This window comes from Bombus flavifrons, chromosome 1 (genome assembly GCF_040668555.2).
Source record: "Bombus flavifrons isolate JBK064 chromosome 1, iyBomFlav1_principal, whole genome shotgun sequence".
NCBI lineage: Eukaryota > Metazoa > Arthropoda > Insecta > Hymenoptera > Apidae > Bombus > Bombus flavifrons.
Genome location: NC_138442.1, coordinates 12,453,724 through 12,471,300, shown reverse-complemented (window position 1 = coordinate 12,471,300; position 17,577 = coordinate 12,453,724). Strand labels below are relative to the sequence as shown.

Here is a 17,577-nt window from a genome sequence, read left to right as displayed (position 1 = left end):
TCGTAAATCGATCCAGTCCTGTTATCGTTACACACGTTTTGAACACGTTAAAATCGTTTTTGTTAACCGTAACAGAACTTGATCGAAAGCGGGGGGTTCTTCATAGTCATCACGACAACAGGGAAGATAGTTTACGTCAGCCGGCAGGTTCAGGAACACCTTGGCCATACCCAGGTAAATTTTCTTTTACTCACGTTCCTGCTATTTTATAAGCGAACATTTCCAGACGGTTGGCTCTGGAAATGTAATCGTTCTTTGAGCGACATTCGATCATAGATTCAATCGCTATTAAATGAAGTAAAATTTGGACGAAATAAAAAATTAAATCCGTAAGTAAATGTTGTAACGTGATTCTAAAATCTAGCGAGATTGTAATGCTGACTACATGGAACTCTAAATTCGATCGATCGTCGAATTTAAACGACGTCAGTCCAAGTGTATTTACGAGGCAAGATCCTCGAGCCGCGAATTCGAAAACTTTTGAAATTTTGGGAATATGTAGAGAATATACAGGTACGTAGTACTCAATTTTCTTTTTTGCTGTACAAATTGGACTCGTTATTAGTATTCATCAATTTTCTACCGAATGATAGTCCTAATTAAAAGAAATATCTTTCGCTAGAAAATCCTTTTCCTGTCTCTTATAGTTGGCGAGTTATAACGCAAGATCGGAAAGTAAGTTCTTCAGGCGTGGATTTCACCCCCTTAAAGTAAAGTTAGGTAGCAAAAAAGATTGCATAATACATACCTCTATATCCTCTAAGTATCTCCAAAGTTTCATAATCTTTTTAACTTGCGGCTCGAGTATCTTCGCTCTTTAGATGGAGTAAAAATTATGTGCGTTCGAATAAACCTGGTTTCAACTCCAATAAATGTCAAGGTTGTACAACGACATATAACAATTCTAACAAAATCGTGAAACATGCAACAATCTGGATAAATTTCTTTGTCTTATGTTTTAAGATTGAGGTTTTTAAAATAAGAATTAAATAGAAGAATACAGTGGATCCTTCGTCTATGACTTTATACCTGTTCTTCATCTTGCCTCTATCTTTTTTAACCTTGCCGTATCATAACGTTGTTTCTCACGAAAAGTTTCCTCCCTCTAAAGTCCCTAGATAATCTGTTCATCGTTCTCTCTAAAACTTTCCTTCTCCTCGCGATCCTTTCAAACTTCATTCCCGGCTCTCATCGCACGCTATCCACCCTTAAAACCACACTCAGCCCATTCACAAACACACATATACACCGACACGCAACTTCTTATCCCGTAACGAAACAAACGCGAATCTTCACGATTTAAGTCACATTCGTTCACATAGGTTCACATTTTACTTTATCCGGCAACGCTATCTGTCTCTGTCTACAAATTCAGAAATGAGAATCCCAAGCTCTTGAAATGTCATTAGGCGGAAGTCTATGCTACGAAGATTTTTACATTATTACACAACATATTTTATACGAACGTGAAACAGTATTTGATATTTACACGTTTCGTGTTTTCATTCAAATATTTTATAACGTAAAACCGTGTTCCTTATATATAGTTCTTAACGTTAGAACGTAGAGTATAGTTCAACGTAAATTAACGAGATGTTAACATCGTCGTTTGAAGAAGGAACAATTTGTACATTGAAAAAAAGCTAGATTTTTCCATTTTCGTTAACCCACTGGAGAAAATTTGTTAAGAAGTTGGAGAAATAGCTTTTTTACAACTGAATGGGTCGAGTTAGCCTTTCGGTGACTTAATAATACCAAAAGCATTTACTGCCTTACGAAACTTCCCTTTGTACGACTGCGGTTCTCTGCGATGCATTAATAAAAAGCACCGAACCAATTGCAGTTACGGTGAAACGTAGCTCGTGCCAAGGGTCCGGAATTATCGATCAAATGAGCATAACCAGGCCGCCATGGTAACTGACGTGCACCCGCAGTACCTTTTCAACGCGTTATGTCCTTCTGAAAATTCAATATAAACGGACGATTTCACCTGTCAGAAATCACTATATACATAGATTAGCGAGTTTTTCACATTTAATCTTCTATCGGTATGTCGCAGATCAACTCTGACGAATATAATATATGTACATATTTTCTTCCATAAGTTCTTCATCTCGTTATCAGAGACTTCTCATCAGCTGCCTTTGATATTCTCCCAATACAAGACCGATCAAACGTTGCTGATTATTTACTTATTGCATATTTATTAAGAATCTGAGTAGTCCCTGAATTTTTACTCCCAATTTTAGCTTTAATTTTATTTACCTAAAAGAAAAAATTCTTGATATCTTAGATCACATCTAAACAACGGTGCTCTCATATTCTCCTGAAATTCGATAGAAAACGATAATCAAACTGTAAATGATGCAAATCGACGATAATTCATAGCAAGGCATCGTCGAGCGATGTTAGATACGTGATATTTTAATTTTAAAACGAACGATTAAAAGTATGAAAAGAGAACTGCCATACGTTTTTATACGAACATAAGAAACAACTAATCAGTTTTATTTTTAACTATGCGAATGATATAACGAAGCTGCAGCATATAGCGAATGGCGTGTTTGCGTAACGAAGAGGAACATCGATGAAAACGAAACATTATCTGCTCCTTTGGTCTATCGTTATACCGGTTTATCCCGTGTTCCTGTATTTTCGGCCTTTTTCCTTTCTTTCTTTCTTTTCTTTCTCTTCTTTTTTTTTTTATCCTTCTTAATCATTCGTTTGTCATTCTTACGGGAAGTAACGAGTTAGCTACGCGATTCGTGCTCGCTTTTCAATCGAATTGTTTACTGCACGTGTTCGGATTCGGATTATTTCGAACAGAATCCGCGGGGTTTAGACGAATACAAATACCGTGGCGTGTATGATTTCAAAAGACAAAAAATAAAAAAGTGAAAGAGGAATTGAAACGAAATGGGAAAAAATGTTGCCATGTGGAATATTTCACCGTATAATAGAAAAGAAAGAAACGTCGCATGCAACGACGAAGAGGAAGGAAGCAAAAGAAGGGAAGAATTGCATTGTAGGAGAGAAGTTTTACGTGGCACGTGTTCCACGCTTTCCTCTGATATGTGAGGTTGAAACAGTAAAAAAATTACTCGATCTCAACGGCAAGCGCAGTTAGTTATTTTACAAAAAAATCACTCGGAGGTCGATAAGCTTTTTTTCCCTTTTTTCTTCTCGTAACAACTCGATAGCCTGTCGATGGACATTTCGTTCCTATTTCAAAGCGACGTTTCGAACAGAAAAAGAGAAAAAAAAGAGGGAACAAGAAACATAGTAATAAGATACATCAGAGATTTTCCAATATTTTTCCTTCGATTTTTTCATAAAATAGAGAAAACGTTATTTAAACTTTATAATTCGCTGAACGCTAATTGTCGTGTATTTCTCGATGATGAATCTTCTTTAGCAAAATAATAAATACAGTGGCGTTGAATATATTGACATTTCTTTCTGCCTTTTCGTTTTATTTGTATCGTTAAACGTTCTTAAAGCTAATGTTGCACAACTTACTCGTTGACTTCGCTTCGTTATTAACTTCACAACCGGTGTCCTCTAAGTGAAGGAACGTGGAGCAATAACGAATAAAGTTTCCTCTGAAACTTTACATTATGGTATCCCGATAATTACGAAAATTGCGATTGAGAATATTTTTAATATGGAACATCTCGATTTTCAATCTCATCTGTTCTATCTTCGATGTACAATCGCATCGTTAAAAGGTAAACGCATTCACTGCGTACGTTTCGAACGATACGAATTTATATTTGCATACGATTGTACAATGTGTATAAATTAAAATAAATTTTACCATATTGATGATATAATCCTAATTATCATTAAAAGAAAATAGTCCAAGGTTTTTTTTCGAGTTATAGATTTAACGACGATAAGAACAAGCCCGACTGTAACTTAAGTATGGAAAAATGCACAGACTATATACCTAAGTTACAAAAATATACAAAATTTCCAAAGCAGAGAGCTAGTTACGGCATGAAAGAAACCACGGATTTTTAGGTTCCGTCTCATTAATCTCGCTCGTAAAGATATAAATTTACATAAACGTCTGTAACGCTACGCGTTGCGTACAAAGCCGATCTTTGTACATTTTTTGAAAAAGACGATATAGAAATAGATCTTGAGGGAAAATTATCCCTACGACCACACGGTACAGTAATAAAAATCCAATCAGCGGTGAACGTGTTAGACTCAGCTCGGACGACTCGTCCCTTTTATCAAGCGTCTTCGTGCTTCATAGCCACCCGAGCATACTACAAATGCCAAAGGGAGAAGCTGCAACAAGTAGCAACAGGCGAAAGAAAGCAAAAAGCAAGCCACCATGGACGACGAAGCTTTTGCAGCTTCGACGAGGAAGCAAACGACGAAGACCAAACTCTGAACAGAGTCTGGCACCGTGAAAGGCAAAAAGTCCTGTTCTATCGATCCACGTGATTCTGTAATAGAGGAACCTTCGTAGAGTTCCAGATTCGAGCATAACGATAATTCGACGCTCGAGCGTAACGAACCTGGTGTTCGGCCGAGTTCCGACTTCGAAAGCGTAAGGATACCAGAAGATGGTTGAAAGAAAGAAGAGGGCTAGAGCCAAGAGGTGGAAAATGAAGGGAGATGAAAGAGGCAGAGACACGAGAGACCAAGAGGAAAGAAGAAAACGAGAAAAAAGAGGACCGAGAGAGAAAGGAAGAAAGATGGTAGAGGTGGGGCGAGGAGTTGTTTGCGCGGGATCCTCCGGGTTTTTTAAGAAGATAGTCACAATCAGCCGGTATTGTTCTCAAGGAGAAACTCCCCGCGGTGAAAACGAGCCCCGTCGCCGACGTGGTGCACCGCGTTGGCCACGATTAAATCGCAACTCCGCCATCGAGATGCAGGAGGAGACCGAGCAGGAACGCGTGGACGTGTAGCCAGTTTCAACGAAAGCGTTCGTGGAATTCGACGGAATCGGGATTCGAGCGGAGAAAAGCTACAAAAGTTCCAATAATAGCGATTGGAGTTGGATCTGAAGCAAGTCGATTGGTTTCGTTTGATCGTAGGTGATCGCAAGTTTGATAGATAGATTTGAGCCTAGGTATAGTCAGTTGAGTACAAGGTATTTCATTTTTATTTCTATTCTATATTTCAGACGATATTCTATCGATATTCCATTGGCGGTCAAAATGCAGTGTTAAATACGGAATAAAATTAATTCCTGCAAACAGTGCAAGTAAGCTGAGGTCCGATAATTTTTAAAGGAAAGTCGTTTGTTTTGAAGTGATAAAGATATACAACATTTGCAAAATATACGATGTAATAATTGCGAAGGAAGAAGGTGTATAAAGAGCTTGAATTTTCTAGAATTTCAGCTTTCAAACAGAGCAATGTACTCTCATTTACGTAAAATCAAGCGATGAGATGAATAAAGAGTACTCGTGCGATCAATTTTTGAAACCAACTTTTCCCACATTTTGTTTATTTCATTAAATAGTTTTCGTTCAGAAAATGAAATCAAGCGAATAATTCTGCTTAATTGTAATTATTATATAACTCAAGATGTTCCATACTCTTAATCCTTCTGTATCAATCTTTATCAAAGTATTAAACATTGATGTCTCCATCAAATTACAGGAGAAAGGGATCAATCGATAAACACTTTAAAAAATATACATATGGTATTGCAGGCGGATCTTTTAGGACATTCGCTGTACACCTTCATCCATCCCAAGGATCACGAGGAATTAACGAAAAATCTCACCCCAGATGAGATGCAGGGATTGGTGTCTTCGTCTACGCCGCATATCACCGATGGGGTGAACGATAATTCCAATTCGTCGGAAGATTCGACAACACCGAAGAACGATAGAAAACAATTCAGAGAGCAGAGACGTGGCTTTGAACTTAGAATGCTGCATCATACTGCATCGAGGCGCGAGCACACGCGATACGAATGGTTCGAGATCTCAGGAATGCTCAGGCTGGCGGATGCTTGCAAAAATTCCGATTCGAACCCCAATCGAACGAAACATCGAGGTAAAGACGTGTAGTGAAGTTGATTAAGATACCGTAACAGCATTTATAATCGTTAAAATTGAGGCTTATGGGTGTAAGTTGTGTTCTTTTGGCGAAAATGTCCCGATATTTTACAAACATCGTGACTAATTTCATAAGAAGTCGAACAAGACACTGACATTAATGTATCCTGCCATTCATAAATCGCGAGTCACTTTGCACGTTCAAGATAGTTGTATGTGAAAATGTTGTAATCACAAAACGTAGTAAGTACTTAGCATGATTTAGTTCTCTTTATAGTATGCGTGTTTGTTAAGAGAGATTTTACATTGATCCGTTTTACTATGCTTTATTTTTTACATTAGCAGATGTTTCATCACTTACGGATAGGATGCTTATGGTGATTTGCTATTAATAATTAATTGCACATAACAGACGAGACAAGATGTTTGCATGGGCATTTTTTAATATTTACGACTAAATGTCGATCCTTAATAACAAGCTTGTATATTACCTAAAATATTAAACTTAAAATCTTCTTCCAGAAGACACGACTTATACCCCTGAAAATATAATTTTTATACTTTTATACTACTATGAAAGTCTCGAATCTCGGGAATAACAGTATTATTTAGTTTTATCAATAATCTACGCTATATAACAATAATGTAATTTTTGTCATTACGATTTATTCATATTCTATTCGATAAATTGTACTCATTCGTATACGAAGCAAATGGTCCATGGATCTTGATCGATTCAAGGCAGAAACGTGTCGAATTTCTTCCAATTCGGATTCTATGGGACGATGTTCCTCTTTTATCACGACACGTCGGTACCGGTAACGTTGGTTTTGAAACGGGTATCGCAAATATTTATCCTAGCCATGTATTTAAATTTAGACCGTCGCCTTCGTCGGCAAAAGGTGTAGGCGTAGAGTCGCAGATCCGTTCAACTGTGTAGATTCTCCGCTTTTAATCTCGTGAATCTACAGATTAGAACACGCATAAATGCATGCAGATGCGTTTTATATTTGAATACTATTCGTTGCTTTCCAATTGTTACCTCACGTTTTTCAATGATATCATACGAGTAGAAATATATGGAAATCTCGAAGAAAAGATCTATTGCACATTTTGGTGAAAGTTGAAAGTATGAGACTCTGTTGATCGTTTTAATAAACACAAGTAGGAGATAGTTTCAGCCAGAAGACAATGTAATGTTGACCAGAAGAAACACATTAGACTTTTGAAACTAGCGGAGCAGTGTAGCTTAGAAAACACTTGTTTCCAAAATGTATTAAATCGCGCTTTAGTCGCTGGACCATTCGATTCCATGCAATTTGTATTAAACGGAAGATACCAAGGATTCTAATCTTCTTTTACAGAAATCACATCAACCAGCAACGATATCGTTTTCGTGGGTGTAGCGAGATTGCTGATGAGGCGGCCCATTACCAAAATATCGATCATAGACGCGAATAAGGACGAGTATATCACTCGACATTTGGTAGACGGTCGGATCATTTACTGCGATCACAGGATATCGGTAGTGGCTGGTTACTTATCAGAGGAGGTGTCGGGTATGAGCGCCTTCGGTTTCATGCACATGGACGATCGTATCTGGGCGATGGTTGCGCTTCGTCAAAGTGAGTAGAAAAGCTTGCATTTTTTGCAATCTTGCATTTTTCTTTTCATTTTCTTCAGTAATTATTTTACGTTTCGTTGTAATTGTTCGAATAATTAATATAATAATTTATAGTGTACGATCGCGCGGAAACTTGCGGATCATCCTGCTATAGACTAACTTCGAAAACGGGCGAATCCATTTATTTACGCACTCATGGATATCTAGAAGTAGATAAGGATTCACAAATCGCAGTGTCTTTCGTATGCATAAACACATTAGTATCGTAAGTATCGCGATATATCTCTGGGATGACGCGAATTTTTCTTTTCTTAAATTTATTACAAACAAATTTATGGCATGGCTATTACGATAGGGAGGAAGAAGGTATCAAGCTAATGAATCAAATGAAGAAGAGATTTTCTGCTACGATCTCTGAGACTATGAGAGCAATGATTCAGAATGGTGACGATGCATCGATCGACTTGGTAATTTACTTTATAAATTTATGCGTAATGAATGATACAAGATTTTAAGACAGAAATGGAAGAATATCATTGAACTAAAATAATTATTAGAAAATTATTAGAAATATTTAATCATACTTGCAGGGTTCAGATTCGCAACATTCGAGAAGTAGTGTGGAGGATCCCTCGCAACTAGAGGATGCAATTACGTATCTAGTTAGCGATTTATCGTCGCCTCTTCCGGAGGATCGCCTCACAGCATCGCCTATGCCAAACGAACAATACGTAAAGGCTGCAATGATTTCGCAACATTTACCGCCAGCTGCTGCTCAAGCTCGGAAACTGGGCATTAAAAAGATCAATCATTATTTAATGGTACAAGGCAAAGGAAGTCGGAATCAAAAACAAGAGTCGAAAGCAAATAATAATAAACACGATTCCAAAGAGAGGCAAGACAAATCAAAGTCACCTGAAGAAAAAATAACGCTACGTGAAGTAACAAAACAGCACAATCTTCATGATAATTCACAAGACAACCAGAGTTCACCACAAATGAACAGCATAATCACCACAAATGAGTCGACTGTAGAAACATATATAAGTACCCAACGAGATTCTGGAATGTCTCATCTTGAGGCCTCTCAGAATGTGAATATTTTGAGTCCTACTGCAGCTGTCAAAGTCTCCACAAATGTTTCAAATTCGCATAATCTATGTAAAATTAAAGTTGAACGTAACATGGATACATCGACCGTGGATTCATACATAAGTACTCAACGAGATTCTGGGGTGTCTCATTTTGAGGTCTCTCAGAATGCGGATATTTTGAGTCCTACTGCAGCTATCAAGAACCCCAAAAATGTTTCAAGTTCGCATAATCTATGTAAAATTAAAGTTGAACATAACATAGATGCTTATACGCATCAACAGAAGCCTGTGATGGATTATGTTGAAAATAATGTCGATAACAATATTACATCTGACTCGAAGAATCTTCCACTGAAGAGGATATATAGCGACGAAGATACTAATACAAGTTGCAGTAAAAAAAGACACAGTAACGTCCCTTACGCGTCATCTGACTCAAGCGACGATCAACAGAACGTTTCATGCAAGTCTTTTATTGACCAGGAATTTTCAGAACATTCATCGGACTTCAATCAGTACAACAATATAAATCCTCAGTCGATAAATGTTGCGGAATCTCCGAGTTCAATTTTAAACGACGTCGTTGTCGATTATGAACAACAGGTGGATTCTAGCGTACCGTTTATATCCCCACATTTGGATGACGAATTCAACCGCCTTCAGGATCTGAAGGACGATCCGTTGCTGAATCCAGGCCTGGGCGCAAATCCAGGTACCGAACTGAGTAAAGTAACGCTGCATTCATCTACAAACAAAGTAAACAAACAAATTATGTATATTGCAAACAGTGGGTGATACTTTTTTTCCATTTATATTTCAATCGTATTTTGTTCAAAATATGAAAAGCTTTCTGATAAAATTCTATAATTTTAAAATGACAAAAATATGTACACTTAAATGTCCAAATCTTTCTCTTATATCTATTACTTTTGTGGTTTTTTTTTTGTTTGCGTTGGGTTTCAATAAATGATAATTTAAAATCTTTTCCAGATATTATAATGAAAATAATTGATGATTTAAGATATGTACCGATTCTTGAAAGTAAGTATATATATACTTATTTATTATACAATATAAATATGTATCCAGGTGAATTTCTCAAATTACTTTTTTTTTTTAATATTTCAGATCCCTTCAATGAAACGCAAGTACAACAACTACCTGATAACAATGTAAGTGTAGATTGTTAAAAATGTTTGGTATAGTATTACAGAATATATATCGATTATTATTAATTTTATAATAGATTATCAATAAAGAGATAAAAAGGAAACATCTTCAACTCATGAATAGCATAGCATTACAAGAATCAGAGCTCAATAATATAGAAAGAGACCTGAAAAATCCAGTTTTACGAGCAAAAAGAGAAAGTTTAACACCACAAATGGGGTCCATACAGGTATGGATAAAAGAACAATTTCTAATTATAATCTTCTTAATGTACTTTATTTTTAAAAAATTAATCGCAATTTTTTATTTTGTATTTTAGGCAGAACATAATAAGCAGAAACAAATTCTTGAAACACTACAACAAGACCATATGCAAATAAACATAAAACACAATATTGGTGTATAAAAATTTTCGGGAATGCCTACAACACAGTTTCAAAAATACTTCTAAACTTAGCAAATTGTTCCTTTAAGAAGGAAAGTTTTATTTCGCCAAGTTCATAATAATTAAAAGATAAGTATACTGAGAAGAAGTATACAGTTGGTAATGATGTGCGTGTTGTTGCACATCTGTCGCACTGAATATTCCAATGAAGTTTACAATAACTTATTCGTCTATCAATGACACAACGATAAAGTGAAAGAACATGTAATAACAATCCAACAATCTAGCGAGGTCGATTTACGTTCTATGATTTAAGAAGAGATAATAATATTTATTATCAGAGACATCTAGTGAAAATAAAGTGTCAGTTGAAAGAACTTCAATATTTTGTTTTCAAATTGAACCAAGAAGAAAAAGCATTGCAAGTAGGAAACAGACAAACTAATTAAGATACTTTACGTCGTGTGTATGCAGAATTTTTAAAACGCATTACACATCGCCTAATGTTTGGCGTAAATATGAACAATTTATGTATTGTAAGTGGTGAGCGTGTTTTACATTTTTAAAGGTCCAGTGTTGCGCAGTTTTCAAATTTTATCATAGTAAACTTGTGTATAGTGTAAAACCAATTTTGGATGGACACACTATTTCTTTAGCCTTCAGGACCGTTTGTGCTCACCCGTTGTTCTCGATTGAGAACGAAAACTATTTCTACGTCGAATAGACTAGAATATGTATATGTATGAATGGATTTCACCAATTCTGTTTAAATTGTACTAATTATCGAAATTCGATTTAATCTATACTAATAAAAGCAAAATGGTAGTACAAAATTTCTGTTTTGAACGAAAAAAACTATGTCTTTAAAAAAGAATATATTATAAAAGGAATATTAGATACATAATTGTATGTAGCTTTTATTATTGTTACTTGAAAATAGTAACAATCACATATTGACTATAAACGTTTCGACTCTTATCGATTTCTTTTTTTCCTAAAACAATTTCTAAAATTGTGTGGATTGCTTATTATTTCTCTATTCATGTATATACTACTTGTGACATACATGTGCACTTTTAAGCATTTGACGCATTAACTCGTTATTTTTACAAATTTTTTGAGAGAGTTCAATTCCATTGTATATATACGTAAATCAATGTTATATTTCGTGTTTGCGATCGTCATTTATGACGAATTTTTAGATTTTATTGGTCTCATTATCCATCCATAAGTAGAATAATCAGGCAAATGAACTTGCCATTGAATGTAAAAAGAATGTTAAAATGAAATTGTGCACAGGAAAGATTATACATTATGGACGTATTCAATACATATGAATAATATGTATATCATTTTAGTCCCATTTTCCTATGTACAAGTATCAATAAGGCTGATAGATTGTAAATAAGAATTTCGAATATTTTATTGATCGTATTACCGATTAAGGAAATACGTTTCCTTTTAGGCCGTTTTCTTCTGTTCTTTGTGTATTGTTCATCATTCATTCATGTTGTATATCTATTTACAGTTCATGTGCTATTTCTTAAATACACTAAAGAGTTTTTCATGCTCCTACCTACTGATACGAGTTATGATGATAGGTAGGATTTAGAGTCGTAATTTACAAATAATCTTCTAATGTTCATGCAACCATCACCCCTTTTTTTACGTAAATTCGTATTTTGAAATATGACGACAAAGCATTGTACGCATGATATTTTTTAAAGTAACAATATTCGAGTAGACTCAAATCAGAGAATACAATTTATATTATTTTATGTGCTTGATGACTTAGCAAAAGTTAATATAGATTATGTATTTATCCTGATTATCTTTGAACGATGCTTTGTACAAATAAGAATTATGAAATTACGAGAAAAGGGTAATTATCTGCGTATAATTATCTACGTATATGTGTATACATCATGTTCATTGTAAAAAAAAATGATCGTTAACTCGTTTTTATGTCATTGACATCGATGTCAAGCGTATTGAGGTAGATCGTCGTTCTATTTTCATTTTCATCTAGCGTTATGATATATAAATGTATAATATATTAAGAAAAGTATAATATATTAAGATATAAAGTATGCTCATTTTTATGGTTAAGAGAGTTCGACTATTCTTACCTCATGTTCGCTTGACGTTGATAAGAATCTAAACTTTTTTACATACTATCATACTGTTAGTAAAGATATAAATGGTCCCGCGTGTAATCATTATATTATGGGGGTGTTTAGTTAAGTGAATGGCAGACTTTCCAATTTGTCATTATCATCATAGTACAAATAGCAAATTTAAAGTGTCTATGTTTAGTGTCACTCTTGATCCCTTTAATTTATCAAGCAAATTGTTCATATGTTTTATGATTCTTGGTGATGCATTTTGTGCTTAGCCACCGTGCTCATGTTTTGTATGTCTAAAAAAGTATGCATAGAAATGATATTTCTACAATTAATTGTTATTGAACCAATTACAAATTGGTTAATTTATGTAGTATCTATTATATCTTGTTAATTAAAAATATTATAATACATATAAGTGACTTTTATGTGTTTCTTGAAGCCTCGTAATAAGATAACAATATGTAATTCGTATTTATATGAACATTTATTAATGGCAGTGAAAGAATATGTAATAGTCATTTGGTATGAAAGAAAATTACAAACCTGCCTCATCAAATAGAAATCAAAATCTTTGCTCGATCAGAAAATATGTTACAAAATGAACAAAACGTGACATAAACAGATGGCACTACAGGATTCGCTATATATTTAATCTTATAATACTGTAAATACTACCTTTATTATATTTTATACTCTGCTGTTTGCACATTAGTGATTTTTACAATTTCTTTCTGTAAGATAACATAGCACAATTCAACACGATTGTGTTATACATCCTTCTTGTACATTTCTATACATATATCTTTACAAGTAAAATGACAATTTTCGAATTATTGTATGATCGAATTACAATATTGATTTGCTGTGCAAGCAATGTCAAAAACTTTTATGTAAAGCGATCGTCTCTCCGTAATCTTGTTTGTAAAAATGGAAACGAAGAAGAAGAGAGATAGAGAGAGGGAGAAAACGAGAAAGAAAGGAGGAAAAAGAAAGTTGAACTTTATGATGACAGTATTACGCTTCTGCGTAAGGTAACCGCATAGTAATATATTAATCATTACTTTTTAGAAATACTGAGAACTAATAATTTAAATTAAAATCTTCATCATGCAATATGTGAGTCGTTTTCTATTGTCAGATATATATATATATATATATACATATATATATATATTCTTCTTTTTTCTTTTTTCAAGCTTGCACAGTTGTACTTTCACACGAAAATTGGAAATGTTAGTTCCTATTCTTTTTCTCATTTCACTATGTAATGAAATAAAAACGACACATATATTTGCATTCGTATTGTGTGTACAGAATTAATTACCGACCAAGCATCATTGTACAGGCTAATTTAGCTTTTAACTTCGGTGCTCTCGAAAACTTATCGAACACTATGTAAATTTCGCCGTAGCTATTAGGATACCTGCGAATGTAATTCGCTTTTTATGAGCTTCTTTGAAGAGAAATGCGCCTCCAAATTATACTACACTTTGCACATTAGATGAAAGCATAATAAAAGTTATATAACTGTTTAATTACAGTTATCGTATATCTTTATTAAGTACTTTCACATTCATATATGTATATGACCTGAATACTTTTATATTAATTTTATATCCATGTTTTTATGTACATATATTTATACTCAATTCGAATATGTTAATATTGGTGAATGATAATCAAAGCAAGGTGTTGAGAATTATAAGAAACTTGTAATATTGGAGGTGTATAGCTCTTCGTAGATTGCCAAAGAATGATAGAAAATATAACTGAATTTCGTTTCTCTGTTTTTTCAAATTGAGAGAAAGAATTGATATTACTGTGCACGATGAGGAGATTCATGCAGAAATTTATAAAAATGTTTACAGTCGCGTTGTTCAGTGCAGCATAGATATTGAAATGAATGAATCTAAAGACAAGAGTTTACCATGTATACAAACATTAATTTCGAGGGACTCGTTTTCCGCTGTTTAATGAAACAAAATTAAAGCAAAAAAGATGTTAAACATGATTAAATTAAATTTTTGTCTTTTTGTTTACATGATTAGCATTAAAAATTGGTCTTAAGATTGTATATCTAGTAGATCGCATTCTTGCAGTAACCATTTCCTAATTTTTGTTTCCAAATAAATTAAATATGATTAAATGATAATACAAAAACGAAACACATATATAGAGAAGCATAAATAATGGGATGAAAAAAGATAAATTCTTAGTATATCCAATACGGAAATATTATAACGATTGGAATAATGTACACGTATAACTTGTGTCAAGACTGAATTATCAAGACTTTGTAGGAAGCATAACATTTTTGTAAATAATACTGCCTGGGATAAATATATGTAGAAATTATATGAAAAAATTGCAAACATTGCAACCCTCATTCAAATATGTATTTTAATCCTAATGTCCTGTCTATTTCATAGCATCGATATGCGTTCCTCAGTATATTTAATTGTTTCAATAAAAACAAAACAGAAAGTACAGTAAAATAATAAAATATTTAAAATGATGAGTTTATATTTATTACATAACAGGATCTTAAAGTAACTGCAAGACTGGCCGCCCTGCGAAGTATTACAGACATTATCACATTAAACACTGTCAACATAACTGACAGTATTTCTTCATGTTCTTGCTGGATTGTGATTATTTTCCTGTTAGTTTATAACACATTATTTGTCCCCATAGAATTCTGCTATTCTTAAACATTCTGTTGTTCTCCTGTTTCTTTTTTCTTTGCTTTTTTCTTCTGAGCATTCATCTAACTAAGAAATAAGTAAAGAGTTCTGCTAAGCATATAGGATTCATTTAGATCATGACTGTCAGAAAAGAACAATTTGGCCAGCGCTTCCAATGTAGGTATGTACGTACTTATAGTACACGAACGAACAAAGCGAGTATGTTCTTTTCGAGCAAATAACTTGGTAAACAAGGCATTTTGCCCATTTACCTATCATGAGATAAAAAAAGAAAGAAAAAATCACGATCGATAACGAGGATTCATTCCTCTGTATAGCTATTGAAAAGTTGCAACTATACCTTACTTTATGATTTTTTATCGAGTGAAGGTTCTAATCGAATCCCCAATCGAATATCTCGACGACGAAAACATCGAAAAACTTCAAATCGAAAGATAGAACGATAAATATAGGTTTCACTTTCCATAAATGATCAAAGGTAACATTTCCTTTTCTTCCTTTTGTCATAAGTAAATCTACGTTTCTTTTTAATCAAGTTTTAAAGGTAACGGACATAAATGTAGTCAAAGTATGGTTTTTTGCATCACGCACCTTTTTATTCTAACTCGACGATGCAGTTCATGAAAAAATTCAAGAGTAAGTAATAATGAGTTATACACACGCGGATGATATTAATTTGTACCTGTATGAGAAAATAATCGTAAAGGCACGATACTCGAGGCGATCTCAATCAAAGGCACGTATATTTGATAGACGATGGTGCAGACAAGAGTCTCTTAGTAATGAGTAAGCACTGCAGTTTGTCTCTCAATTTTTATTCAACATACTGTGTGTAACTGAGTTGTTCAATACGTGTACAGCGTGGATCAAATCCCAAGCACGTAATCATCTAAACTAAATGATACCTATAACGAGACTGATTCATTTTTAACATATACAGAAAAAAAAGAAACTTGAAGAGCAATATTAGTAATTGTATTAGTTGCTACATATAAAATGTCGTTTTTTTCAAATAAAACTTTAACAATATGTAATTTCTTCAAAATACCACATATTTAATTCAAGTAATTTCCACATGATTCATTATCTATTATTTATTATTTTAGATTTATGAGAATTATCAGTTCTAAAGTTCAAAAGGTCTTGAGGTGAAGCTGTTACAATTTCTTTTAAGATGAAATAGGGAATATCTTCGTCCTTCTCCAAATGGTAAATACATATATGTATAGCTTTCATGGTATATAAAAAAATTATACGAATATTATAATTATTCGTAACGGCCAATAATAAGGTTATGATGTTTTAAATATGTAAATCGTCTTAACGTTACATATACTTGATTTATAATAAATTTCCTCTTCTTATTTGTAGTTGATAATTGGCAATAAGACAAAATTTAATGGGTTATCCCATCAACGACATTTCATATGCACCAATCTAAGAGTATTTTCGTTGACAAAAGCGATACATCGAAGGATGTCAAAGAATTTTCGAATTACGAGACTTATCATGAGACTCACGATCGAACATTATAATAAGTATGGTACAAATTAATAATCGCGACTGTTTTATATATACCTTTCATTCTTATTCATTGTTTATATTTATAGATCGACCTTTTATCGTTCGGTGCGTGCGATTTGATTCGTACTGCATGAAAGTTCGCGAAACGCTGTAACGCAGTACAATCGATAATAATAATCAAGATTCAGGGAGGCCAATGTGCGTTTCAATCGTCGTTTTGCGATTCGAATCATCCGGAGGTCGCGGAATCGAATAAGATCGTAAAACGTTAAAGCCTTATCGTTTACAACGCAATCTATAATTAACGATTCTTTCAGAAAGAAAGATAGAAAAATAGACGTGTCTCTAAATACGATACGATAATAATATCTCTTGGCGCGTTTGGAGATCGTTTCCTTTCTTTTTTCTTTTTTGAAGAAAACGATATTCTTTCGTTGCCACGATTTAAACGTAATTCGGAGCAAATTCGAAACGTTTATACGGTTGAAAGCAATGAATCGGTCGTTCTACACGCGCACGACAAAAGAAATTCAAACTGAAATTTTGTTCGCTACCATTTTTTTTATTCTGAAATAAAATGTTGGAACGATCCACACTATTGTCGGTTTTGTCTCGTTCTATGTGTTGCTATACGGATATCTTGGTCGAAGGATCGAAAGGTTAACGATTAATTCTTATCTGGTAAGTAATTAGTGTATGTTATTCAAATATTAAAGATTTTTCACCCGGAGTTTAAGTCGCCGCATCCCATCGTAGTAACAAAAAGTAATGAAAGCGAGGAAAAATGATTTCGCGACTAATGAAATTGCCTCACAGGAACTATGGATTGATTCGTGCATAAATGGAAAGTGGTGAAGGCAGGATGGATGGATGAGATAATGGAAAACGGTCGAGATCTGTAGAAATGATAAATTAAAAAA

General features: G+C 33.9%; 1 protein-coding gene across 6 annotated transcripts in view; it reads left to right on the top strand.

The window, feature by feature from the left end:
- The window catches only part of LOC138182437 (circadian locomoter output cycles protein kaput), a 94,713-nt gene extending 79,770 nt beyond the window's left edge, over positions 1-14,943 (top strand). For 4 of the 6 annotated variants that reach the window (XM_069118299.1, XM_069118307.1, XM_069118279.1 and 1 more), the window contains 10 exons: positions 76-174; positions 5,679-6,027; positions 7,394-7,654; positions 7,768-7,918; positions 8,009-8,120; positions 8,244-9,459; positions 9,738-9,788; positions 9,876-9,919; positions 9,994-10,146; positions 10,237-14,943. In XM_069118299.1, coding sequence (XP_068974400.1) covers positions 76-174; positions 5,679-6,027; positions 7,394-7,654; positions 7,768-7,918; positions 8,009-8,120; positions 8,244-9,459; positions 9,738-9,788; positions 9,876-9,919; positions 9,994-10,146; positions 10,237-10,323 — 2,523 coding nt within the window. In that variant the 3' untranslated portion in view covers positions 10,324-14,943. Of the gene's footprint in view, positions 1-75; positions 175-5,678; positions 6,028-7,393; positions 7,655-7,767; positions 7,919-8,008; positions 8,121-8,243; positions 9,504-9,737; positions 9,789-9,875; positions 9,920-9,993; positions 10,147-10,236 lie in introns of those variants that run through there. The other 2 variants (XM_069118288.1, XR_011173800.1) reach the window with 2 other exon arrangements.
- Positions 14,944-17,577: the final 2,634 nt, after the last annotated feature.